The sequence below is a fragment of the Oncorhynchus keta genome, unplaced genomic scaffold, assembly GCF_023373465.1.
Source record: "Oncorhynchus keta strain PuntledgeMale-10-30-2019 unplaced genomic scaffold, Oket_V2 Un_contig_1083_pilon_pilon, whole genome shotgun sequence".
NCBI classification, from domain to species: Eukaryota; Metazoa; Chordata; class Actinopteri; order Salmoniformes; family Salmonidae; genus Oncorhynchus; species Oncorhynchus keta.
Window position 1 is genome coordinate 335,786 of NW_026277222.1, and position 27,076 is coordinate 362,861.

At 40.5% G+C, this 27,076-nt stretch overlaps 1 protein-coding gene across 2 annotated transcripts in view; it reads left to right on the forward strand.

Annotated features, from left to right (window-relative positions):
• The window catches only part of LOC118387804 (calmodulin-regulated spectrin-associated protein 1-B-like), a 95,741-nt gene that overhangs the window by 13,133 nt on the left and 55,532 nt on the right, over positions 1 to 27,076 (forward strand). For both annotated transcript variants that reach the window (XM_052500507.1, XM_052500508.1), the window contains exons 3-5: positions 2,557 to 2,819; positions 23,921 to 24,082; positions 25,626 to 25,706. In XM_052500507.1, coding sequence (XP_052356467.1) covers positions 2,557 to 2,819; positions 23,921 to 24,082; positions 25,626 to 25,706 — 506 coding nt within the window. The remainder of the gene's footprint in view (positions 1 to 2,556; positions 2,820 to 23,920; positions 24,083 to 25,625; positions 25,707 to 27,076) is intronic.

Genomic DNA, 27,076 nt, shown 5'->3' on the forward strand with positions numbered 1-27,076 from the left:
AACAAAGTACTTTCTTCTGAGACCATGCAAGAACTTGCCAAGAAACTGAAGATCTCGTACAACAGAACAGAGTAAACTGTCTCTAACCAGAATAGAAAGAGGAGTGGGAGGCCCCGGTGCACAACTGAGCAAGAGGGCAACAGTTGAAGTTGGAAGTTTACATACACTTAGGTTGGAGTCATTAACACATTGAACACAGTATATTCTGTCTTAAATTTTATCGATTATTTACGTTTTAGGGTATCTAACGTTGGATTAGGAAAGTTGTTTGAAATGTTTGGACCACGTTTACAGATAACTTATTAGATACTTTGTAGTCATGTTGGGCGAGTTGGAACCAGTGTATTTCTGAATCAAACGCGCAACATTTTGGGGATATAAAGAAGGCATTTATCGAACAAAAGGACCATTTGTGATGTTTTTGGGACATTTTGGAGTGCCAACAGAAGAAGATCTTCAAAGGTAAGGAATTAATTGTATCTTCATTTCTGACTTTTGTGTCGCACCTGCCTGGTTGAAATATGTTTTTCATGTGTTGGTATGCGGGGCGCTGTCCTCAGATAATCGCATGGTTTGCTTTCGCCGTAAGTCCTTTTTTAAATCTGACACGGCGGCTGGATTTACAACAACCGACTTGTTGCTTTATTTTGCACTTGTGATTTTATGAAAGTTAAATATTTTTAGTAATTTAATTTGAATTTGGAGCTCTGCAATTTCACCGGATGTTGTCAAGGTGGGTTGAGAACATTTGAGTCATTTGGAGGTGTACCTGTGGATGTATTTCAACACCTACCTTCAAACTCAATGCCTCTTTGCTTGACATCATGGGAAAATCAAATGAAATCGGCCAAGACCTCAGAAAAAACATTGTAGATTAATGTACTTTGGTGCGAAAAGTGCAAGTCAATCCCAGAACAACAGCAATGGACCTTGTGAAGATGCTGGAGGAAACAGGTACAAAAGTATCAATATCCACAGTAAAACGAGTCTTATATCGACATAAACTGAAAGGCCGTTCAGCAAGGAAGAAGCCACTGCTCCAAAACCGCCATAAAATAGCCAGACTACGGTTTGCAACGGCACATGGAGGCAAAGATCGACAAAGATGTCCTCTGGCCTGATGAAAAAAAAAAATAGAACTCTTTGGCTATAATGACCATCGTTATGTTTGGAGGAAAAAGAGGGATGCTTGCAAGCCGAAGAACACCATCCCAACCGTGAAGCACGTGGGTGGCAGCACCATGTTGTGGGGGTGCTTTGCTGCAGGAGGGACTAGTGCCCGTCACAAAATAGATGGCAACATGAGGGAGGAAAATGATGTGCATATATTGAAGCAACATCTCAAGACAGCAGTCAGGAAGTGATGAAGGAAATTATAGATGAAATGATTAATAATGTATACATTTCAATTAAAACTATTTATTCTGATACTATTATGTTATGATATGAAATGTATGGGCTCTTGGTTAAGCTGTTACTGAAAATGTAAGTAAAAACAAATTAATTGTCTGTACCTTGCGGGTTTTAAGGGGGAGAGATGAGAGCTTTTCAGACAGATAAGAATGTTTGGGTTGTGTTCCATTAGTGGAGAAAAGTATATCTTTTAGACAGGTTGGAATGTAGTTTTATGAGGGGAGTAGAAGATCTCCAGACTTGAATATACTACGCTATTGTGAGGATGGGAGAGAGTGTGAAACTGATGACGTCATTTTATGTTCTCTCTTTAAAATGTAATGTTCTTTGTATTTTGGGTCAGTACTCATCAAGAATAAATGCTTAACTTGTTTTTAAGACTGGTCTCTTGCTAATTCATGCAAATGATAAACTTACAACTTATCATGAAATAGATAAGAGTGTGAATTTGGTTTTGGCTACAAAACACACAGGAATTTAGAATTCCTCTATCAGGAAGTTAAAGCTTGGTCACAGATGGGTCTTCCAAATGGACAATGACCACAAGCATACTTCCAAAGTTGTGGCAAAATGGCTATAGGACAACAAAGTCAAGGTATTGGAGTGGCCATCACAAAGCCCTGACCTCAATCCTATAGAAAATGTGTGGGCAGAACTGAAAAAGTGTGTGCGAGCAAGGAGACCTACAAACCTGACTCAGTTACACCCGCTCTGTCAGGAGGAATGGTCCAAAATTCACCCAACTTATTGTGGTAAGCTTGTGGAAGGCTACCTTAAACGTTTGACCCAAGTTAAACAATGTAAAGGCAATGCTAAAAAATACTAATTGAGTGTATGTAAACTTCTGACCCACTGGGAATGTGATGAAAGAAATAAAAGCTGTTATAAATCATTCTCTCCTATTTTTCTGACATTTCACATTCTTAACATAAAGTGGTGATCCTAACTGACATATGACAGGAAATTTGTAGTATAATTAAATGTCAGGAGTTGTGAAAAACTGAGTTTAAATATATTTGGCTAAGGTGTATGTAACCTTCCAACTGTATCTAACAACTATTTTAATTTAAGTTGACTATCTCTTTTTTCTTTCTCTCCACCTCCCTCTCTGCATATCTCTCTCTTCATCTTCCCCTCCTCCAGACCACATCCCAGAAGATCTATGTGACCCCTTCTACACGGACCAGTATGAGCAGGAGCACATCAAGCCGCCCGTCATCAGACTGCTGCTGTCCGGGGAGCTGTACTGCCGTGTCTGCGGCCTCATCCTGAAGGGCGAGCAGGCCTCAGCGCTCCAGTCCCACCTGTCCGTCATCCAGGCCCTCTCCCGGAAAGGCATCTACGTCCTGGAGAGCGACAACAACCCAGTCTCTGACGGTGACCTGGACTGTAGCCCCATCAAGATGGTGAGTAGAACGTACTGGGCTGGATAGAGAGTTGTAGTTGGGGATTATGGGTTTAGGACTGGGAAAGCTTGGTGTGGGAGGGTATGTCTGCATCCATATTTGGGTCTGGCTTTTGAAGTTGTTTCATTTATCTCCCCCACAGTTTTATTGATACAAATGAAGTAACCCTAATAAAATGTTTGTATACCAGATAGGAGATAGGAAATATCAAGCACTCTGTTTTGTTCTGCACTATTTTAATGCAGCAGCAATGCATGGTGGTGTTTACAACAGTAAATGTGGTGCTACAGTGACAGTATTGTAAATCCTGTCAGCAGTAGGGGAACGATTGGGAAAGGAAGGCCGTCTATTTGCCTTGACCCTGCTTCTGGCCAAATTAGCAGCACAGTCACCAGCACTGTGTGTGTTAATAAGAATTGTAACACATCTTGTACATGTGTTTTTGTTTTACTATACTGTAGGGGTGTAACCCGGGTTTGGTACGTATTGCGTTTTTTGAGTCATGTTTCGGGTACATCGGGAAAATTAATTGCCAAAAGTTACCTCTTTTAAGGATTTTTTTTTTTGGTACCATCTTAGAAATGCAAGAGAGGGGCCATAATGTATTATTCCAGCCCAGGCGTAATTTAGATATGGACACTAGATGGCAGCAGTGTATGTACAATGGTTTTTGACTGATCCAATGAACCATTGCATTTATGTTCAAAATCCAAAGTGTTGGTATTCCTGATTCCATATATGATCATGAGTCATATAATGCCTGATGAGAGCACAATCAGGAATTCCAACACATTGTGAAATGGTTTGTCGATTGGTGTGGAAGAACTTGACTGGCCTGCACAGAGCCCTGACCTCCACCCCATTGAACACCTTTGGGATGAATTGGAACACCGACTGCGGCTGTTATAGCAGCAAAGGGGGGACCAACTCCATACTAATGTCCATGACTGAGACCAGTTCTCTTTAATATTTATATAAATAATATTGGTCTATTTGTTAAAACTTGTAATATTCATCTGTATGCAGATGAGACTTGTGTATGCCGTTGCCCCAACGGTTGACCAGGATATGTTAGAGCTGCAATCTGACATTGTTAACTTACAGAAAGCCCTGGTTGTTTTAAAAATTGTACTTAATGCAGGTAAGACTAAATGCAGGTTTAAAAACTCTAATTGCCTAATTTCATTGCTAACGTATAAAATAATGCACTACCAAACCCATTCACAGGATTGGTTAACTCTTGAGGTCCTCTGTTGAATCCTCCTTTAATTTTAATGCCCCGCATTGTTGAAAAACCTACAAAATTCTTTGCGTCTTGATTCCCTGGTGCCGCTAGGGCAGTTTAGGACTCTGGCGTTGAATGAATTACAGTTGTTTCGATTGATGATAGTGTTTTATTTGTTGAAATTGTGATGTTGAGGTTGTCTTGTGGTTATTTGTATTCTTGTTTTAATTGTAATGTAAATTGTTCTTCCTGTTGTGAGAATTTTTGTACTCAAGGTACCATTTGGAATGAGACCTTTGTCTCAATTGGGCAACATTGAATAAATACGTAAGTTCATACATTTTCACCACCCTCTCCACTACGGATTGGGGGGTGCTCTCTCTGTTGTCTCCTGAAGTCCACGATCAGCTCCTTCGTTTGGTTGACATAGAGGGAGGAGGTATCTTTTTTAGTATGTTTTTTTCTGCCAGACAATTCTCTCAAGATTCTATTTGAACTTTGGCAAACCAGTGACCGCAACATTTATTGCCACTCGTGGCAAACAGTTTACCAGGAGCCGTTTCTGGTAGTGATGCACCGATATGACATTTTTGGCCGATACTGATATCCTATATTTTCCTTGCCAAAAAATAAAACCGATATTTAAAATTTTAGTGGCCTTTTAAGCATTCTAGTGCAGTTAGATAGGTAACACACACATGGACGCAGCAGTCTAAGGCACTGCATCTCAGTGCAAGAGGCATAACAACAGGCCCTAGTTCGAATCTAGGCTGTATCACATCCGGCTGTGTTTGGGAGTCCCATAGGGCAGCGCACAATTGGCCCAGCATCGTCCGGGCCATCATTGTAAATAAGAATTTGTTCTTAACTGACTTGCCTAGTTAAATAAAGGTTACACACACACACACACACACACTAACCAAAAAGGTATTTTGTTGGCATTTATGTGTATGTCCGCCTTACCAATAAAACATAATCAAAACCTATTTCTTTCACTTACTTGCTGTGCTGTTTCGTTGTTCAGTCGTTTCATTCTCAACCAGGATTTCTATGGAACGCCATTTGGGTCTTTGCATGTCAAATAAGCTTGTTGACCAATCAGGACCTGAATATCACGTCACATAATAATTTAACACATTCACGTTCATTAATTGTTTACCTAGTTATTACACATCGATTACACTCACTCGTATTTCATATGTCACAACGATTTATCGGTACGTATTCTATGTTGCTGGTAAAGTTGTCTCGCACACCTACAGTGCTGGTCATAAAACAAAGCTAGCTAGCTCATAGATGCAAACAATGTTTTTCCCCAAAAACATAGCAAAACGACAATCTGTTTCAGTAGCTATAGCTAGCTAACTAACTATATAGCTAGGTGTCATCTAAAATAACCCTAATTTATGAAGACAGTTCTTATTTGATTAATGGTGGTTGGACCCATCTATGTGAAGCTAGCCACAATAAGGATTAGCCACAATAGTGGACTTTGTGGTTCGCCTTCAAAATAAAAGGCATAATTCTACTATTTGTATTCATTTACATCACTGTCAATTAAATACTTTTATTTGGAAGGCAAACTGCAAATTCCACTATTGTGCCTAATCCTTATTGTGGCCAGCTTCACAACACATAACCCGGTCTGGTCGAGCCTCACTAGCCAGCTGCTTATAATGTTAGCTTTGGGCAACAGGGATAAGTAGCTGGCTAGCTATTTATTTTACTAAGTTCAATTTCCATAGGCAAACAACAAATGGCAACCTAGATAATACTTAGTCACAAGGATTCCCAAATCCTTGCTAAGAATAATGAAAATCACTGCTGTTTATAATGGTCATTGTTTTCAGATTGGTGGTATTGGTGCTAGCTAGGTACCAAGCTAAAGCTATATACCGCAGAAGTTGCGGTCGAACAAATGATGCTTTATTACCAACGCGGTATTGTAAACACATCATTTGTGTCCGGGGTTTGCTTGTTTGCAGACAGTTTTGTACAGCTTTGACAGTGCTACTGTATCTTTTTTGACTCGCAAAGACTCAAACGGCATTCCATGATATGTATGCCGTGAAGCTAATAGCAGAGACGCTATTACTTTGTAACTCCGATAGGGCAACATCTGAAAAATAGCGCACTTGGTAGTGTGGTACCGGTGCTCGATCAGTCAGCGAAAGTCAACATCACCCACGACAGAGAAAGGTTGATTGTCAGGGGCAATGCATTCCATTATCTTGGCTTTAATGGATTTCGCCTTCGAGTTGTCTCGCTGATATTTTCTTACTCTTTCAAATGACTGTTCGACTTGTTGACTTCTCGATCCACACAACAGACATTGTGTGGGATAGGTTATGAATGCTGTGTTGCATCGTGTAGCTCAACATTTTACGTGGCGTCATTACATCATGTACCTGATTATATAGGTATGCATGGTAGCTTTGACATCGGTGTTAAACTAGACATTCCGATTTGTTGACCGATATATCGTGCATCCCTAGTTTCTGGTGAGCACATGAGTTCCAAGACCAGTAACCGTTGGTGATGTTGGAAAATGGAAAGCAAGCTATCTAGCTAGCTACAGTATCTACCAAAGTTGTCTGGTGAGTGTCTAAGTTAATCAACTTGAACATTTTATTAGCTAAATGATGTCAAGTTAGCAATGTCATGTTTTATGGAATAGAGTGAAACACATTTTGTTGATACCAGTTTAAATCTGTCAGTGCCACTGATTGACTGGCTAACGCTTAGCTAGTTAACGTTAGCTATTATATTTTTGCACAATTCATGTGATAGGTAACTGTTTCAGTATGATATGTTGGATAAAGGAAAAAGGAATAAAGACAGACCAATGTCAGGTTCAATAGCCTTGTTTGTGCGTTGTACAAATCCCTACACATGGAGTCCGGGGAACAGTCCGGCTAGTCGAATACCTATCAACTAGACTCCGCAACATTAACTACCGTTCGCTAGCTCACTAATGATTTGCCTAAACACATTTTTTGGTGAACACGTTGCTGTCTTTTGGTACAATTATGCATATCAATAGCATAATAGCTAAGGCAGCTAGCTAGCAACAATATGAGTTGATTTGACATCAAAGCAAAACGTAACTTTTGAAGATTGATATCCTTAACCTACCCGTGGTGTTGGGAGAGGCTGTATTGGGAGGAGGATGCATCAACACCCTGGAAATATGTTTGTGGTGTACTCACAACTGTTTTTGAGTGATAAATTAGTATCGTTTTCAAGATTGATAAGGTAAGTAAATGCATGTATTAATTCTCATAAATGTAGCCCATACATTCATTCTTTGTTACAATTGGATCTTTCATTGCTTTAAACTGGGGCTACAGGTAGCCTAGTGGTTGGAGTGTGTGCCTCACTCACCCCTAGAGTTTGTCAAATCCCCGAGCTGACAAGGTAAAAATCTGTCGTTCTGCCCCTGAACAAGGCAATTAACAAGGCAGTTAACCCACTGTTCACCGATAGGCCATCATTGTAAATAAGAATTTGTTCTTAACTGATTTGCCTAGTTAAATCAATAAAAACTAGTAGCTAGCTCGTATTGATCATGTTGTTCCTTCTCTCTTTCTAGAAGCAATCAGTTACAAAAATAAAGGTTTAGGCCTTCAATCAAACTGAGAACAGAGAATTATGTGTTCACCAGACAGGTCAAGGCTTCTTGTATGTAAGGCTTTGAGATGTAAATTACACAAAAACAACAAAAAAAATGGGTTGTTTGAATGACCCAATTGCTGGGTTGAAGGCATTTGGTTGTTTTCTGTAAGTACAGCAAGGTTGGGTTGTTGGTGCTGGGCTATGACTATTTGACCCAGCAAGTGGCTTAATTCTCCACCCACCAACATGTGAAGTACACCAGAATAATGTGACTGATAAGTGGAAAACGGCGAACATTATTTTGACAGACTAAGGTTGCTTTGGCTGACTGAAAACCGTGGAAACATTAAGTAACAAATGTTGTAAATTATGAATTTGATGGTCATTCAGGTTAAATAGGTTGTCCTATCATAATTAGGTAGCTAGCTAATGTTAGCTTGTGCATTAGTTAGCTCACAACCGTTAGCTAGCTAGCCATTTCCTGTGCTAATATCGCTAGCTGTGGTAACGTTTGCAAGCTAGCGACCATGCAAGTATTCTAGTTTACTGAAGTGTTGTCGTGGAATATAACGAAATGTATGTTATTTGTCGACCTAGCTAACTATGTCAGTGTCTGTAACGGTAGCTAGCTAAGTCTGACACTTCTTCTGGACTGTCTCAGACACTGTTTCACTCATTAGCTAACGTTATCTGGCTAGCTAAGTTATCATAGCTAGCTTTGACTTATTCTCCATCTGTGTTAATTTAACCAAGCTATTTGGTAGGCTTATCTCATGCTTGCATGGTGATTTTTGAGTTAGCTAGCGTTACTGTACTGGTTTTCAATGATTTCTGACAGGGGTAGCTTTAGTCAGACTTGTGAAGTTGAGAAGGATGGTTGCTAATTCAGTTAGCTAGCTAACATTAGAGTTTAGCTTAAATTTGATGTAGCCAAGTTCGTCTAGTTAGCTAGCTATGTTTCTAACATTTATTTATTTCTGTACTTAAATGCAGAGGAGAAGGGCCAGTAACTGTTTGGTTGCTAGTTCGAATTCCAGAGCCAGCAAGGTGGAAAAACATGTTTAATGCATTCATTTGTGCAACTGATTAGGTATCCCCCTTCCCTTTTACCCTCTGTTTTGCTGGGGAGGAGATGGACCAGGAAACGCTCTTGCTTTTGGATGACTCGACTATAGCCTGAAGTTAGAGAAGAACATAAAAGCCTTACACTCAGTGAGTGTTCTGCAAGCACCAACTTTTTATACACTAGGAGAAGTCCTCGGGACACACATATTAATACATTGGACTGTAGACACACCAGGCAACACACCAAGCTTGACCAGTAGTCGGGTCTTGCCAGGTACATGTTGAAAGATTTGTTGTGTTTTGAAAACTGATTGTTAAAAGGAATTTATAATTCATTGAATACTTTGTGCTCACAAGTCAAATGTGAGAGGGCAGCCTTTTTTATTTTCAATCAAATATAATTGTCCTGAATGCAAAAACGAGGTTTCAAAGCACCCACACAACATGATTGAAAGTAGATCCACTGTAGATTATTTCACATTGAAAATCACAGTAGCAGGGGGTTTAGAAACCATCACACCTACTCCATACCAGTAGGTGGGATGGTGTTCTTCAGCTTGCTAGCCTCCCCCTTTTTCCTCCAAACATAACGATGGTCATTGGCCAAACAGTTATATTTTTGTATCATCAGACCAGAGGACATTTCTCCAAAAAGTACAATCTTTGTCCCCATGTGCAGTTGCAAACCGTAGTCTGGCTTTTTTATGGTGGTTTTGGAGCAGTGGCTTCTTCCTTGCTCAGCAACCTTTCAAGTTATGTCGATATAGGACTCGTTTTACTGTGGATATAGATACATTTGTACCTGTTTCCTCCAGCATCTTCACAAGGTCCTTTGCTGTTGTTCTGGGATTGATTTGCACTTTGATTTGATTTGCACTTTTCGCACCAAAGTACATTCATCTCTAGGAGACAGAACTCCTTCCTGAGCGGGATGACGGCTGTGTGGTCCCATGGTGTTTATACTTGCGTGCTATTGTTTGTACAGATGAACGTGGTACCTTCAGGCGTTTGGAAATTGCTCCCAAGGATAAACCAGACTTGTGGAGGTCTACAAAGTTTTTTTCTGAGGTCTTGGCTGATTTCTTTAGATTTTCCCATGATGTCAAGCTAAGAGGCACTGAGTTTGAAGGTAGGCCTTGAAATACATCCACAGGTACACCTCCACTTGACTCAAATGATGTCAATTAGCCTATCAGAAGCTTCTAAAGCCATGACATTTTCCAGAAGTTTCCAAATTGTTTAGTAAAGACACTGTCAATTGAGTGTATGTAAACTTCTGGCCCACTGGAATTGTGATAGTGAAGTATAAGTGAAATAATCTGTCTGTATACAAATTGTTGAAAAAATTACTTGTGTCATGCACAAAGCAAATGTCCTAACTGACTTGCCAAAACAATATTTTGTTAACATGAAATTTGTGGAGTGGTTGAAAAACAACTTTTAATGACTCCCAACCTAAGTGTATGTAAAATTGGATGGAGGGTACGTACACTTGTGTTGTACAGCCATGTATTTGTAGGGTAATTGGGATGTATTGATCTGTAACAATGGCTAGGTAGTATCTATACTATAGTGGGACAACGTTATCAAATCCATATTGAGCCTCTAACCCCCCCAGCATGGTAGACCTCTTATACTGGTCAAGCAATTTGGTACACCTAGTTCTTTTTAAAAATGGTATATGCATGTATTGTCTTGATTAAACTAGGCTATACCTGCTTGATCTGAATTGATTGTTGGTAACAATGACTAACTTCACTCTAACTAATCCCTCATCCCAGCATGGCCAGCAGGCTGTGACTGCTGCAGCAGAGACTTTTTTCTCAATGCTTTCCCGGTCAGTTGAAGAACCCAGACAGGGACAGAATCAGGGAATGGCTGCTAACCCAACCGTTCCAAACGAGATGGCCAGGTAGTGTGGCCAGCAGCTTAAAAAGTAGAGTTAGTACACAAACATATTTTCCATGTTCAACAATAGAACACTTTTGACATATATATATTTTTATGTTGTTGTTATGAGTCGAAACTCTGAAATGACCCCATCCACAGCTGAAGAGCTGGAGCTAATCCAGGCCGGACTAGGGAAGAAAATACCAGAGTCACTGCTTATTCAGTGGTCTCCAATTTAACCTCTGGAGCTCAGAAATGATGAAGATTACACTGAGAGACAGTGCCACTCTGTTGGACTGGAATTTTGTGCTGATGTACAATAACACTGTAGACGTCCTGTTGATTACCCAAGGTTATGTTATTTGTACGCAGCAAGGGATGGAAGGTTTTACTACAATTCTTCAGTTGCTGCTGCAGTTGCTCATTTTTATATTTTGACACAACGTTCTGTATTTGTGGAACTACTGTATTAGTGTTTACAGAATTGTACTAACCACCATTCACTGAGCTCTGTGTCACTTTAGCATTGTTATGTCACTGCCTGCTTTTGATTTTCATGTTAAGACACTGGATGGCATGTACACTAACTGTAAAGGTGACAGCTCGATAAATTATATGGGGGGAGAAAGTTACCTCAGGAGCCATATGACACCTATGGATTCTTGAACTCTTCTGTAACAGGATAGTGTTTTATAGATCACTGCATTATTAGAACTTACGAACGATTAACCTCTGAACTTGGAACCTGTTTTCTGTATGCCCAATGGTAGTGCCATGAACATGTTACAATTATTCACATGTGATTATTTTGACACTGTTATACTACACAATGTTGATTGTTACACGGTATTTATCAGTTTTATATGTTCAAATGTTGGGTTTGTTTTTAGAGAGAACCTACCTCCCACTGCCACCTGCCTTCTCCATTTTTTGGGTAATGCTGTAATCAATGGGGAATAAAATGAATCAAGTTTTGTGCGCTACTACAAAATATTTGATTGCTAATTTTATTTTAAAGCCTGGTTTTCGCTTTCAGAAAAAAAATATAGTGAAAAGAAGAAAAAATTGCTCTCGACAAAAATACACAAATGTACCTCCATACAAGTGGCTTAACAACATCTGGCCGGCAAACCAGGTTGCGGAGTACATGAAGGAGACCGCGGTCCAGAAGGCTCAGTGGACCAGACAGAACGGGGCCAAGACAGTCTGAGAGTATCTGTGTCTGCTGAATACTCCAGGCATGGTGGGTTGCATGTTTTACTAAAACATTAGACTTGAATTTGATTCTGATGAGACCCACTTGACTCACAGGGAGAGCTGTGACAACACACGTCTAGAAAGGAGGCTGTTTGTTAATGCAATATTGGCAAATAAATTGTGCGACAGGGTTTGATTGGTTCTCTCAAATATTTTTTTCCCCCTCTGGGGTTGAGACCTCTCATTGTTTGAATCTCTAAATCCAATCATTGTAATAGAAGTGGGCGGCGCTCTGTGGCTGTGGGTGTTTAAATGAGAAAGACACAAAGAGCCACATTGTGCCGACAACATCAGTCATTCCCACTTGGGCGGCAGGGTAGCCTATTGGTTAGAGTGTTGGACTAGAAACCGGAAGGTTGCAAGTTCAAACCCCCGAGCTGACAAGGTACAAATGTGTCATTCTGCCCCTGAACAGGCAGTTAACCCACTGTTCCTAGGCCGTAGTGATGAATTGCAATGGAAAAGTAATTGTTTGTCTGGCTACAACAACACAATTTGAAGTGTTAGAAACAGCATTGGGTGTGGATACAGTGACAACATGTGGACCTGAGCAAGTGTAATGTCATTCATGTTTGTGGATATGTATGTAAATGTTAAGTTGTCTTGCTTTTGTCAATGTATGTTTTTGTTTGTCAACAAAACAAAGTAGAATAAAATATCACAAAAAAAGTAATTGTTTTATTTACTACACATTGCTCAGGATTTTAAATCCAGTTAGGGGTCTTTGTTTCGCCAGCCTAGAGAGAACCAGGCCCAAGATATTGTCTTGGAAGTGTAGGTATAGTGTGAAATGACCCTGCTGGTGTCCGCATGCTTCCCTGACGAAACAGTAAGGAAGAGTTTGTGCATATATTATGATGACAATTTGTGACATTTTTGTTCGTTTTGGACTTCGTTACGGGTTTTCGGACACACCACATTTTGGGGGGAGGCAAGCCGAAGTCGATAGCTGGTCTAAGCCCTTTAGTCGGTGATTGGTCAACAGTAAAGATTCTTCAGTAAAGTCGTTGTCATTCAACGAGAGACAACTTGTTTTCATACACATTTTCTCATTTAGAAAAATATCTTAGTTATATGTAAAATTGCGCAACTAAGATATTTTAAGCAAAAACATCAAAATTAAGTCAATAAATCTTTATCTTAGATCAATTCAGACTACTTTGAGGAAGTATATACTGGCTACTGCGTCTCAAAATTGACAAGCAGTATTATTGCCGCTTTTTTCTTGTTTTTTAACCCATAATAGTCTGTTACTGTTATTATCCAATACAAACGCATTGAATAACAAACTACATGGAACAACAGTCCCCACAATATAATCTAAAGGAAGTTTGTTCAGAAGTTTCTGACCTATGTCTGAGAGAGAGAAAAAAAATGTTTTGTTTTACATTGAACCCCTTATTTTTGGCACTAAACAGTCTCCATATATACTTCCACTCACACCGACATGTACGCGTTCGTGAGAGTCTCACCTTTACACAGAGGGGTCATATTAGTGTGTAGCCCAGACTGTTCGGACGAAGTTGGCAGATCGGCTGTACCGACTTCCAATGACTCCCAAGATGCTTTTGGGAGTCGTAGAGCAAAACGGAGATCACCATCGTGTTCGTGAGTCCAATATTTCCATAATAGTTTGTAGGCCAAACGATTTGGATGCTACAGAAGATTTTGAGAGAAGACTGATTTTCGGGATGTCTCATGGTCTGACAAACACTGCTCGAGCTCTCTCACTTTTCACCAGATGTGGAAGTGCAAAATTGTCAGATGTGGTGTATTGAGACACATCCAATGCATGAAAAATACATATGTCTGACTTTGTCTATAGCCATTTTTTTTTGTTTTACACTCATTTTTTTTGTTGCCTGAAACTAAGAAGTTATTCACTAAACATTCTTCTCTCCAGATACACAAGGTGACATCACTTTAAGACTTCTGCCAGTGGTCCTCCCAACAGTCTACAAGGTAGGCAGGAAGACATTTCCGATCCAGCTTCAGTGAGACCAGTCTAAGTTGTTATGCATAACTGCACATTACAAGACATTGGGTAGATTTCCATTCAAATTGCGACAGATTTCCATGCAAATATTTAAAAATCAGCATAAAACAATATGCGCATTTTCCCACCATAAATATTTCCAGTGAAGACTTTTTGTGGATAAAAGACTGTGCGTGATGACGTGTGTACGTAAAAATAACTTTTGCCACACAATTAACAAGTTTAATGGGTTTCCATCACATTTTCAACTCTACTAATGGTATTGTCAGAAACTGTTGCGTTATATAGCAAATGTTCCAAATCTGGTCTTGGCACATGAGCTCTAGCCAACAGCGAGATGATGAGACTATTATGGGACTATTATGGATAAGAGCAATATTACAGTTGAATTTGGAAGTTTACATACACTTAGGTTGGAGTTATTAAAACTCGTTTTTCAACCACTCCACAAATTACTTGATAACAAACTATAGTTTTGGCAAGTCAGTTAGGACATCTACTTTGAGCATGACACAAGTCGTTTTCCCAAAAATTGTTTACAAACAGATTATTTCACTTATAATTCACTGTATCACAATTCCAGTGGGCTAGAAGTTTACATACACGAAGTTGACTGTGCCTTCAAACAGCTTGGAAAATTGCAAAAAATTATGTCATGGCTCTAGAAGCTTCAGATAGGCTAATTTATATAATTTGAGTCAATTGGAGGTGTACCTGTGGATGTATTCCAAGGCCTCGCTTCAAACTCTGTGCCTCTTTGCTTGACATGGGAAAATCAAAAGAAATCAGCCAAGACCTCAGAAAATAAATTGTAGACCTCCACAAGTCTGGTTCATCCTTGGGAGTGTAACAGTATAGCTTCCGTCCCTTTCCTCGCCCCTACCTGGGCTTGAACCAGGGATCCTCTGCACACATAGATTACAGCCACCCTCGAAGCATCCTTACCCTTCACTCCACAAAAGCCTTGGCCCTTGCAGAGCAAGGGGAACAACTACTTCAAGGTCTCAGAACGAATGACGTCACCGATTGAAACGCTATTAGCGCGCACCCCGCTAACTAGCTAGCCATTTCACATCGGTTACAGGAGCAATTTCCAAACGCCTGATGGTACCACGTTCATTTGTACAAACAGTATTACACAAGTATAAACAGGTTGGGACCACACAGCCGTCATACCGCTCATGAAGGAGACGCGTCCTGTCTCCTAGAAATGAATGTACTTCGGTGCGAAAAGGGCGAATCAATTCCAGAACAACAGCAAAGGACCTTGTGAAGATGCTGGAAGAAACAGATACAAAAGTATCTATATCCACAGTTAAACGAGTCCTATATCGACATAACCTGAAAGGCCGCTCAGCCAGGAAGAATCCACTGCTCCAAAACCGCCATAAAATAGCCAGACTACTGTTTGCAACTGCATATGGGGACAAAGATCGTACTTTTTGGAGAAATGTCCTCTGGTCTGATGAAACAAATATAGAACTGCTTTGTTGCAAATGGGTCTTCCAAATGGACAATGACCCCAAGCATACTTCCAAAGTTGTGGAAAAATGGTTTAAGGACAACAAAGTCAAGGTATTGAAGTGGCCATCACAAAGTCCTGACCTCAATCCTATAGAAAATTTGTGGGCAGAACTGAAAAGGCGTGTGCGAGCAAGGAGGCCTACAAACCTGACTCAGTTACACCAGCTCTGTCAGGAGGAATGGGCCACAATTCACCCAACTTATTGTGGGAAGCTTGTGGAAGGCTACCCAAAACATTTGACCTAAGTTAAAAAATTTAAAGGCAATGCTACCAAATACTAATTGAGTGTATGTAAACTTCTGACCCACTGGGAATGTGATGAAAGAAATAAAAGCTGAAATAAATCATTCTCTACTATTATTCTGACATTTCACATTCTTAAAATAAAGTGGTGATCCTTACTGACCTAAAACAGACTTTTTACTAGGATTAAATGTTAGGAATTGTGAAAAACTGAGTTTAAATGTATTTGGCTAAGGTGTATGTAAACTTCCGACTTCAACTGTATTTGTCAAACGGCAGCCAAGCATCGATCATCATGTCACCAATAAATATTGAGGGTCTTATTCTAGAGTATTCATCAACCTCATCACTTTACACATTCACCATTCAGTGAAGTTCATAATTTATTTAATAATCTCAAAGTATGATGACAATCGCCCGGCAATGACAATCGCCCGGCTGAACCACTTCAGTTTGCTGTCTTTTGAGCGTGAACTGGCATACATTGGATTATGATGAAATCAGCACCATATTCAACTCAGACTCGCCGTCTGCGCCTTGTGATGTAGGTCACACCGTATGATATGTCTACTAAAGGTAAGGTACCATTTTGTAGTACTATTACCCGCCGTGGTATAAATTGTAACATCAAATATAGGCTTGTTTTCCCATCGAGAGTAAAGTGCATCTGAAGATGAGTTTTATGTTGTTGGCAACTGGTATAAAGTTACTGTCTAATTTTAATATGCTGGGATATTTAATTATTTGTTTATGTAACAAGGTTCTTCCAAGTACTATGCACAAGTATAAAACTATTCTATTACAAAATAATATACGGTGCACGTCGCAATTTACTGTTTTAATTAATGAGTATAAAACATGCCTATACCCCCCCCCCACCCAAAATTCTGGCTAGGCCTCTGGACCAGACCCCATTCTGGGGACTGCACACAGGTGTTTACAGCCATTAATGGACTGGCATTGGAGCAAGGTACACTGCTTGTGGCACTGGATGTATGCTTCAAGTCCTATTATGTGTTTGACATGAACTTTCCCACTGTTCCCCAGCATGGGAATTCCTATAGTGTATCAGCTGCCAGGAACAGAATTCCCCACAGTAAGAGTGTTCCGAGCATGTCTTTTTTCCACTGAACAGTAGTGTATAAGTGCCCACTCTTGTATGTAGTGTGAGAAGTGACAGGAGGAAGCACATCCCTCCAGCTGATGTGTTCCTGTGACTTAATAGATCAATGAGCCATGAGTATCTCATTCCAATGCATAATATGCTCTTAAGGAACTATTTATAGTTCTGTTAAATTGACATTGAGTTTGTTTTTAAATGCATCTGTGCCGATTTTTTTTTGCCAACAGTAATGTGTGTGTGGCTTGTTTGCCTTTAATTCAACTACTGGTGCCTTCTGGTAATCAAATCAAATCTAATTTTATTTGTCACATACACATGGTTAGCAGATGTTAATGCGAGTGTAGCGAAATGCTTGTGCTTCTATTTCCGACAATGCAGTAATAACCAACAAGTAATCTAACAATTCCAAAACTACTGTCTTATACACAGTGTAAGGGGGATAAAGAATATGTACATAAAGATATGTGAATGAGTGCTGGTACAGAGCAGCATAGGCAAGATACAGTAGATGATATCGAGTACAATATATACATATGACATGTGTATGTAAACAAAGTGGCATAGTTAAAGTGGCTAGTGATACATGTATTACATAAGGATGCAGTTGATGATATAGAGTACAGTATATACGTATGCATATGAGATGAATAATGTAGGGTATGTAACATTATATAAGGTAGCATTGTTTAAAGTGGCTAGTGATATATTTACATCATTTCCCATCAATTCCCATTATTAAAGTGGCTGGAGTTGAGTCAGTGTGTTGGCAGCAGCCACTCGATGTTAGTGGTGGCTGTTTAACAGTCTGATGGCCTTGAGATAGAAGCTGTTTTTCAGTCTCTCGGTCCCAGCTTTGATGCACCTGTACTGACCTCGCCTTCTGGATGAGAGCGGGGTGAACAGTGGCACCTGTACTGACCTCGCCTTCTGGATGAGAGCGGGGTGAACAGTGGCTCGGGTGGTTGATGTCCTTGATGATCTTTATGGCCTTCCTGTAACATTGGGTGGTGTAGGTGTCCTGGAGGGCAGGTAGTTTGCCCCCGGTGATGCGTTGTGCAGACCTCACTACCCTCTGGAGAGCCTTACGGTTGTGGGCGGAGCAGTTGCCGTACCAGACGGTGATACAGCCCGCCAGGATGCTCTCGATTGTGCATCTATAGAAGTTTGTGAGTGCTTTTGGTGACACGCCGAATTTCTTCAGCCTCCTGAGCCTCCATAAGACCAATTTAATTATTTGATCAATAATCACTGATTTGGCTTTCAAGTCTATGAAAATGCTATTTTTTGTTACAAACTTAACCAGAAACATGCACAATGCATATCCACTAATAATGACAAACTTCTGGTAGCAGGCAATATAGAAAACTATAAACAATCTCTCAAGCACAAGCCCACATGCTAGTGAGTAGCCAGCTCATCTTTATATTTCAAGTCTAGCCAACGTTGATCCATTTGCTTGCTAAACAAGGTAGAACAGTTAAACTGTTATAAATACATTGTTCATGTCTCCAACTGTTTGAACAACATAGCCTGTTCACTTTTTTTAGATGTTGAAATCAAGTGGCCTAACTGGATAAGAAGATGCTTATTTCTCAGAATGAGAACGAGTTGCCAATTCCTTATATAAATGTGTCGATTTATACTCGTTGCACATTTATAAAACACAGACTAGACAGCTAGAATGTAGTTAAGGTAGTCCATCCCTGTTTGCTTCCGATTTGTTCCATGTGACCTGTTACCAGAATACTAACAAATGCTAACAAGTACTAGCAAATTCCCATAGCAGGTGCTGGCTAAATGTTAACAAGTACTAGCAAATTCCCATAGCAGGTGCTGGCTAAATGCTATCGAGTGAAAACAAACTAATTGCAAAAACGGACAACCCAGTTCATAAAGTTATACAAGTATCTCAAAGGCTACTCAGTTTTCTGCACGCACAAAACAAATATTACTAAACAGCAGGGATCTTAATCCAAGAGGGGATTTTCTCTGACTGCTCTTAACAAGAGGCCACTTAACTAGCAAGTAAGCAAACCAAATACACAGCTGGGTAAACTGCTTTATCTTTATATATTAACCTAGTTCAAATATAATAATATAAAAAAAAACTCTAGTTCGGATGGTTGGGCAATTCATACCATGGATATTTCAAAACACCCCGATTATACAGTTGGCTCCAAAATTACTGGCACCCCTGACTGGCTATGCACAAACAATACTTTTAAAAAATGTGAACAATATCATAATAGAGAAACTCAAAATACCAACATGTGAGAAATACTGTACTTTATTCATGTTTCAATGGAACCCACCAAAATCATTTATTGATTTAATTTAAAAAATCAATGTCCTCCAAATCAAGGTTTCATAATTATTGGCACTCATTTAGTGCTTAGTGCAACCACCTCTGGCAAGGTTAACAGCATGGAGTCTATGCAGATCCTTTCAAGATCCTTCACATTCTTGGGTTTGAGCTTATCAACTGCCCTCTTCAACTCAGCCCACAGGTTTTCTATTGGATTGAGGTCCGGCGACTGAGATGGCCATGGCAGAACATACATTTTGTTCGATCTTGAGGTATATTTGGGGTCATTGTCTTGTTGGAAAAGACGCCACAAAGGCCTGCAATTCTTTCTCAGTGATTATTGGGGATTTTGTTAAATCTCTCACCATCCTCCCTATCCTGGAGGGATTTGCATTTGCGTCCTCTACCCGTGAGGTTAACTGTTCCATATCTTTAGATTTTTTTAAATAATTGCCCTGACAGTGCTCAGTGGTATATTCAATCATATGTGTATCTTCTTGTAGCCGTTACCAGATTTCTGAAGGTCTATGACCATCTGTCTCTTTTGAACTGCCAGTTCTTTTGTTTTCTTCATGGTGTTGGATGACAAAGGGACATTGCATGCGTGTTACCATGTTTTTATACCCTAGTGAAACAGGAAGTGATGTAATGGCTCAATATAGTTCCTTAACACTTTTATATAAACTTAAATAAGTGGAATTTAATTCCTGGTTTAATTTTGGTAGATGTTATTTACTATAATCTTTAAGGTTGCCATTAATGGTGAAATTCTCACATTGTAGTATTTTGAGTTTCTCTCGATAGTATTATTGGTGCATTGCCCATCAGAGGTGCCAGTAATTTTGGAGCTCACTGTACAGTACCCAACCCTACACATGTATTTATGCATGAATAGTTTAAAATGTGTATATTGTATCGGGAAACCCCACAAATTCACCTTTAAAAAGGCACACCTGTTCATTGAAATGCATTCCAGGTGACTACCTCATGAAGCTGGTTGAGAGAATGCCGAGAGTGTGCAAAGGGTGGCTACTTTGAAGAATCTCAAATATAAAATATATTTAGATTTGTTTAACACTTTTTCCATTACTACATGATTCCATATGTATTATTTCTGTTACTTCTGTAACCGTAATAGCCTTGGTTTCATGCATGTTAACATTAGAAGCCTCCTCCCTAAGTTTGTTCTATTCACTTCTTTAGCACACTCTGCCAACCCGGATGTTCTAGCTGTGTCTGAATCCTTGCTTAGGAAGACCACCAAAAATTCTGAAATTTTAATCCCAAACTACAACATTTTCAGACAAAATAGAACTGCCAAAGGGGGCGGTGTTGCAATCTACTGCAAAGATAGCCTGCAGAGTTCTGTCCTACTATCCAGGTCTGTACCCAAACAATTTGAACTTCTACTTTTAAAAATCCACCTCTCTAAAAACAAGTCTCTCACCGTTGCCGCCTGCTATAGACCACCCTCTGCCCCCAGCTGTGCTCTGGACACCATATGTGAACTGATTGTCCCCCATCTATCTTCAGAGCTCGTGCTGCTAGGCGACCTAAACTGGAACATGCTTAACACCCCAGACATCCTACAATCTAAGCTTGATGCCCTCAATCTCACACAAATGATCAATGAACCTACCAGGTACCTCCCCAAAGCCTTAAACATGGGCACCCTCATATATATCATCCTAACCAACTTGCCCTCTAAATACACCTCTGCTGTCTTCAACCAAGATCTCAGCGATCACTGTCTCATTGCCTGCATCCGTAATGGGTCAGCGGTCAAACAACCTCCACTCATCACTGTCAAACGCTCCCTGAAACACTTCAGCGAGCAGGCCTTTCTAATCGACCTGGCCGGGGTATCCTGGAAGGATATTGATCTCATCCCGTCAGTAGAGGATGCCTGGATATTTTTTTTAAATGCCTTCCTAACCATCTTAAATAAACATGCCCCATTCAAGAAATGTAGTACCAGGAACAGATCTAGCCCTTGGTTCTCCCCAGACCTGACTGCCCTTAACCAACACAAAAACATCCTATGGCGTTCTGCATTAGCATCGAACAGCCCCCGTGATATGCAGCTGTTCAGGGAAGCTAGAAACCATTATACACAAGCAGTTAGAAAAGCCAAGGCTAGCTTTTTCAAGCAGAAATGTGCTTCCTGCAACACTAACTCAAAAAAGTTCTGGGACACTGTAAAGTCCATGGAGAATAAGAACACCTCCTCTCAGCTGCCCACTGCACTGAAGATAGGAAACACTGTCACCACTGATAAATCCACCATAATTGAGAATTTCAATAAGCATTTTTCTACGGCTGGCCCTGCTTTCCATCTGACTACTCCTACCCCGGTCAACAGCACTGCACACCCCACAGCAACTCGCCCAAGCCTTCCCCATTTCTCCTTCTCCCAAATCCGTTCAGCTGATGTTCTGAAAGAGCTGCAAAATCTGGACCCCTACAAATCAGCCGGGCTAGACAATCTGGACCCTTTCTTTCTAAAATTATCTGCCGAAATTGTTGCCACCCCTATTACTAGCCTATTCAACCTCTCTTTCGTGTCGTCTGAGATTCCCAAAGATTGGAAAGCAGGTGAGGTCATCCCCCTCTTCAAAGGGGGGGACACTCTTGACCCAAACTGCTACAGACCTATATCTATCCTACCATGCCTTTCTAAGGTCTTCGAAAGCCAAGTCAACAAACAGATTACCGACCATTTCGAATCTCACCATACCTTCTCTGCTATGCAATCTGGTTTCAGAGCTGGTCATGGGTGCACCTCAGCCACGCTCAAGGTCCTAAACGATATCTTAACCGCCATCGATAAGAAACATTACTGTGCAGCCGTATTCATTGATCTGGCCAAGGCTTTCGACTCTGTCAATCACCACATCCTCATCGGCAGACTCGACAGCCTTGGTTTCTCAAATGATTGCCTCGCCTGGTTCACCAACAACTTCTCTGATAGAGTTCAGTGTGTCAAATCGGAGGGTCTGCTGTCCGGACCTCTGGCAGTCTCTATGGGGGTGCCACAGGGTTCAATTCTTGGACCGACTCTCTTCTCTGTATACATTAATGAGGTCGCTCTTGCTGCTGGTCTCTGATCCACCTCTACGCAGACGACACCATTCTGTATACTTCTGGCCCTTCTTTGGACACTGTGTTAACAACCCTCCAGGCAAGCTTCAATGCCATACAACTCTCCTTCCGTGGCCTCCAATTGCTCTTAAATACAAGTAAAACTAAATGCATGCTCTTCAACCGATCGCTACCTGCACCTGCCCGCCTGTCCAACATCACTACTCTGGAGGGCTCTGACTTAGAATACGTGGACAACTACAAATACTTAGTTGTCTGGTTAGACTGTCCTGTCTGAACTCTCCTTCCAGACCCATATCAAACATCTCCAATCCAAAGTTAAAATCTAGAATTGGCTTCTTATTTCGCAACAAAGCATCCTTCACTCATGCTGCCAAATATACCCTTGTAAAACTGACCATCCTACCAATCCTCGACTTTGGTGATGTCATTTACAAAATAGCCTCCAATACCCTACTCAACAAATTGGATGCAGTCTATCACAGTGCAATCCGTTTTGTCACCAAAGACCCATATACTACCCACCATTGCGACCTGTACGCTCTTATTGGCTGGCCCTCGCTTCATACTCGTCGCCAACCCCACTGGCTCCATGTCATCTACAAGACCCTGCTAGGTAAAGTCCCTCCTTATCTCAGCTCGCTGGTCACCATAGCATCTCCCACCTGTAGCACACGCTCCAGCAGGTATATCTCTCTAGTCACCCCCAAAACCAATTATTTCTTTGGCCGCCTCTCCTTCCAGTTCTCTGCTGCCAATGACTGGAACGAACTACAAAAATCTCTGAAACTGGAAACACTTATCTCCCTCACTAGCTTTAAGCACCAACTGTCAGAGCAGCTCACAGATTACTGCACCTGTACATAGCCCACCTATAATTTAGCCCAAACAACTCCCTCTTTCCCTACTGTATTTAATTAATTTATTTATTTTGCTCCTTTTCACCCCATTATTTTTATTTCTACTTTGCACATTCTTCCATTGCAAATCTACCATTCCAGTGTTTTACTTGCTATATTGTATTTACTTTGCCACCATGGTCTTTTTTTGCCTTTACCTCCCTTATCTCACCTCATTTGCTCACATCGTATATAGACTTGTTTATACTGTATTATTGACTGTATGTTTGTTTTACTCCATGTGTAACTCTGTGTCGTTGTATGTGTCGAACTGCTTTGCTTTATCTTGGCCAGGTCGCAATTGTAAATGAGAACTTGTTCTCAACTTGCCTACCTGGTTAAATAAAGGTGAAATAAAATAAAAATGTCATAGTTTTGATGTCTTCACTATTATTCTACAATGTAGAAAATAGTAAAAAATAAAAATAAACCCTGGAAGGAGTAGGTGTGTCCAAACTTTCGACTGGTACAGTACTTTTGTATATTATATATAAAATTACAGTACAATTTTCAATGAACAAATAAGGTTTTATATGCAAGATGGTTAAATAAAGAGCTAAATCATTCATGATTATTATTTGTACCCTTGTCCTGTAAGAGCTCTTTGTCACTTCCCACGAGCCGGGGTGTGACAAAAACTAATTATTGTGTTTAATAAATGTATGTGGCAGACTTACAATGATGGCAAAAAACAACATTTGCTGACCCTGTTTCTAGAGGGGGTACGCAGCTGGAGGATGAATGTTTGAAGGGTACGGGACTATAAAAAGCTTGGGAACCACTGCCTTAAACGATCAATCGAGTAGGGTAGGAGCAAACATGCTAAACATATATTGTTTCTCCCCTGTGTGTACAGAGTTCCCACATACCATTAATTGATTCCCTGATGATGGCCTACACAGTGGAGATGATCAGCATAGAGCAGGTGGTAGGCTGCGTCAAACGCTTCTCCACCTTCAGCGCCTCCAAGGAGCTGCCCTTTGACCTGGAGGACGCCATGGTCTTCTGGATCAACAAGGTGAGCCGTGCGTGCGTCAGGGTTTCCGTTAGGAAAATGTGTCACCGGACATTTGACCGGCAACATTTTAATTTATCGGACATTTAAGACATTTACCGGATCCATATGCATTGGGTGCGTAACCTGATCACGGCGTCCACCCACGGTGCTCAGAATGACATTTAGAATATGGTAATTCATATTAACTGAACATGCAAGTCGAGGATGCAACGATGTGCGGTCCTTCTTACTGAATTCTGATAACTACTTTTTTACTTTTCCTCAGCCAACACGACAAAGTAACGAACGGCAAAATCACTAGCCTATGTATGTCATTCTACTATAGTAGAAAAGTTTGTTGAGAAATAAATAGCCTATTCCAAACAGACTCGGGGACAGTTGTGGGACGATAGATCCCAAATTCATATAACCAGTAGGCCTACAATAGTTTACATGTTCTTTTTTTTTTTTTACTTTGAAAAACAATGAGTCTGATGCAAAAGATCAGAATGTTTAACTTAAAATATTTATAAATGTATTTCTTCACATTGTAAGCGCATTAATATGCTAAAGGCAGTAGGCTGCGTGCAAATGTTTGTTCCAAAGTGCAATTAGCAGGAAAACACTTATCAAAAGGACACTGCACATGAGAACTGTTTCATGTGACCGAGATGAAAATATCTGTTAGAAATTTAGAAAGAGAGGAGATCTAATGGGCTACTTTGAAGCATGGTAAGACATGTCTTGTGTATTAAAATGTTCAACGTTAAAGCTTTCAAACAATTAAGTATATGTTTTCTAAATGCATACTGCCTCCAGCTCATTGGAAAAGAGAAAGGGGGATACCTAGTCAATTGTACAACTGAATGCATTTAACCCAACCCTTCTGAATCAGAGAGGTGCGGGGTGCTGCCATAATCGACATCCACGTCTTCGGTGTACGTGGAACAGTGGGTTAACTGCCTTGCTTAGGGGCAGAACGACTGCAGTGGTATGTGACGCGCTGATGACGTGCTAATGAAGCCTGCCTTCCGTTGCCGTTTGATGCCACTTTCAAAACAACTGGGAACTCGCAAATCTCTGATTTCAGTGCGTTCAAGTCAACTGGTCATCCAACTCGGAATTCTAACTCTTTCTAGAGCTCCGACCTGAAGATTATTGATGTCATGATTTGACCTCATATTTTTCAGTTCCCAGTTGTCTTGAAAGCACCACAATTTTGTGCTGTCTTCACAGATTTTCCACTCAAAGGCTCTGTATCTGTATGCTGTACGCGTGTGATAAATAAGAGCATGACGAATATACTGTACACGCGCCAATTTAATTCCACTAAATTAAGAAGATTAACCACTAAGCATGACCAGTCAAATGTATTTACATTTCCAAAAATGAATAGGTTAAAAAGCATTATTATGCAACAGGAATTTCTTCTCCCAGACTGTTGGCTGGCGGCAATTTTATTTTTCAGGTTTTCTATTATTTTATCGGACAAAAGCCTGCTATTGTGTGAGTGTGAAAAAGCGGGACTATGTGTGTAGTGTACTGACCCTTGTCTGTCCCCCAGGTGAATATGAAGATGAAGGAGATCACAGAGAAAGAGACCAAAATCAAGCAGCATCTGCTAGAGTCCCCCAGCCACCAAAAGGTATTCTTACGTTTTCCCTTCGCTGTCTCGCACGCTCACTCTCGCTGTCTTTTTCACTCTCACTGTCTTTCTCTCACTCGCTGTCTCTCGCTGTCTCTTGCGAGCCATCTCTCGCGTTCTTTCAATTCAATTTAAAGGGCTATTTTGGCACTATCTGCATTTCTTTCATTTTTTTCTCACGATTTCTTTCATTTTCACTCACCCTCACTTTCTCTCCAATTTCTTATTACCATCCCTCAGTGTTCACCTACCATTGCTAAGGCGCGGACGGGCTCCCTGCCTACCTCTACCCTCTCCCTAAAACAATGTGTGCCTTTAATTGTTTGTAACAGGAAATGTTGATGTCAGCAGCCCTGGATACTGTTTCTGGGGCCTCTAGTTACAGCACCCCGCCAAATAAAAAAACCTGGGTGAAACACTACATTTTAGGTTGACGTTATAATTAACATGAGCATTTCCATGTCAGCCTGTATTTTTCTGGTCCCTGTATTGGCCTGTTACAATCAACTCTAAATGTTTGATTTGAACCTTCTTAGAGACCCTATTCTCCCAATATAGTGCACTACTTTAGACCTTAACCAATAAAAGTAGTTCACTATACAGGCTAATAGTGTTATTTTGAGATGCGACCCATAGTCTAACCATGAAGTGTGGACCTGATCTCTTCCTGTCACTGCATCTGACCTTTTGAACTGTCTGCTGCTCTTCCTGTTTGTCTCCCTAAACTCCTCACCCCCTGTCTCTTGAATACTTAGTCTCCCTCCAAATGTTACTGGAAGCTTGTACCTGTAAGTGGAAATGACTACAGCTTCTGCTATTGTGTGTGTCTCAGGTTTTCATTAGCTGCCAATTGCGGCTTTTGGCCCAAAAAATTATATAAGAAGCCGATAAATAAAACTTTTGTTGGCCAAAATTACCAGGAGAAATAAAATCCCATTGCAAATGCTAAATATAGCTTTTTCTTCATTGATGGAAATACCAGTCAATGTAAATGCCTTTGACCATCATGCTTATCGGTCTATAGGTTAATTTGCATAATTGAGTGGAATGAAATTAGCCTGTGTGTATTTTTGTTAGTGAACATGTATCTTATTTACCAACACAACTATCACACACAGCATACAGAGCCTATTCCTCTACTGGTTGTTGCTGGAGTAAAACATGTGATTTTGCAAGACCATCCATTGCGCAACAATTCTTAATACAATCCCGTGTTTAAAACATTTTCGGTGCACGACTAAAAATAGCTACTATTTTTATTTCTCAACTAGTCATTTAAGTGCGACTCCCATTCACCATTCAAGTGTCAAAGCTTGGCCTCCCGGGTGGCACAGTGGTTAAGGGCGCTGTACTGCAGCGCCAGCTGTGCC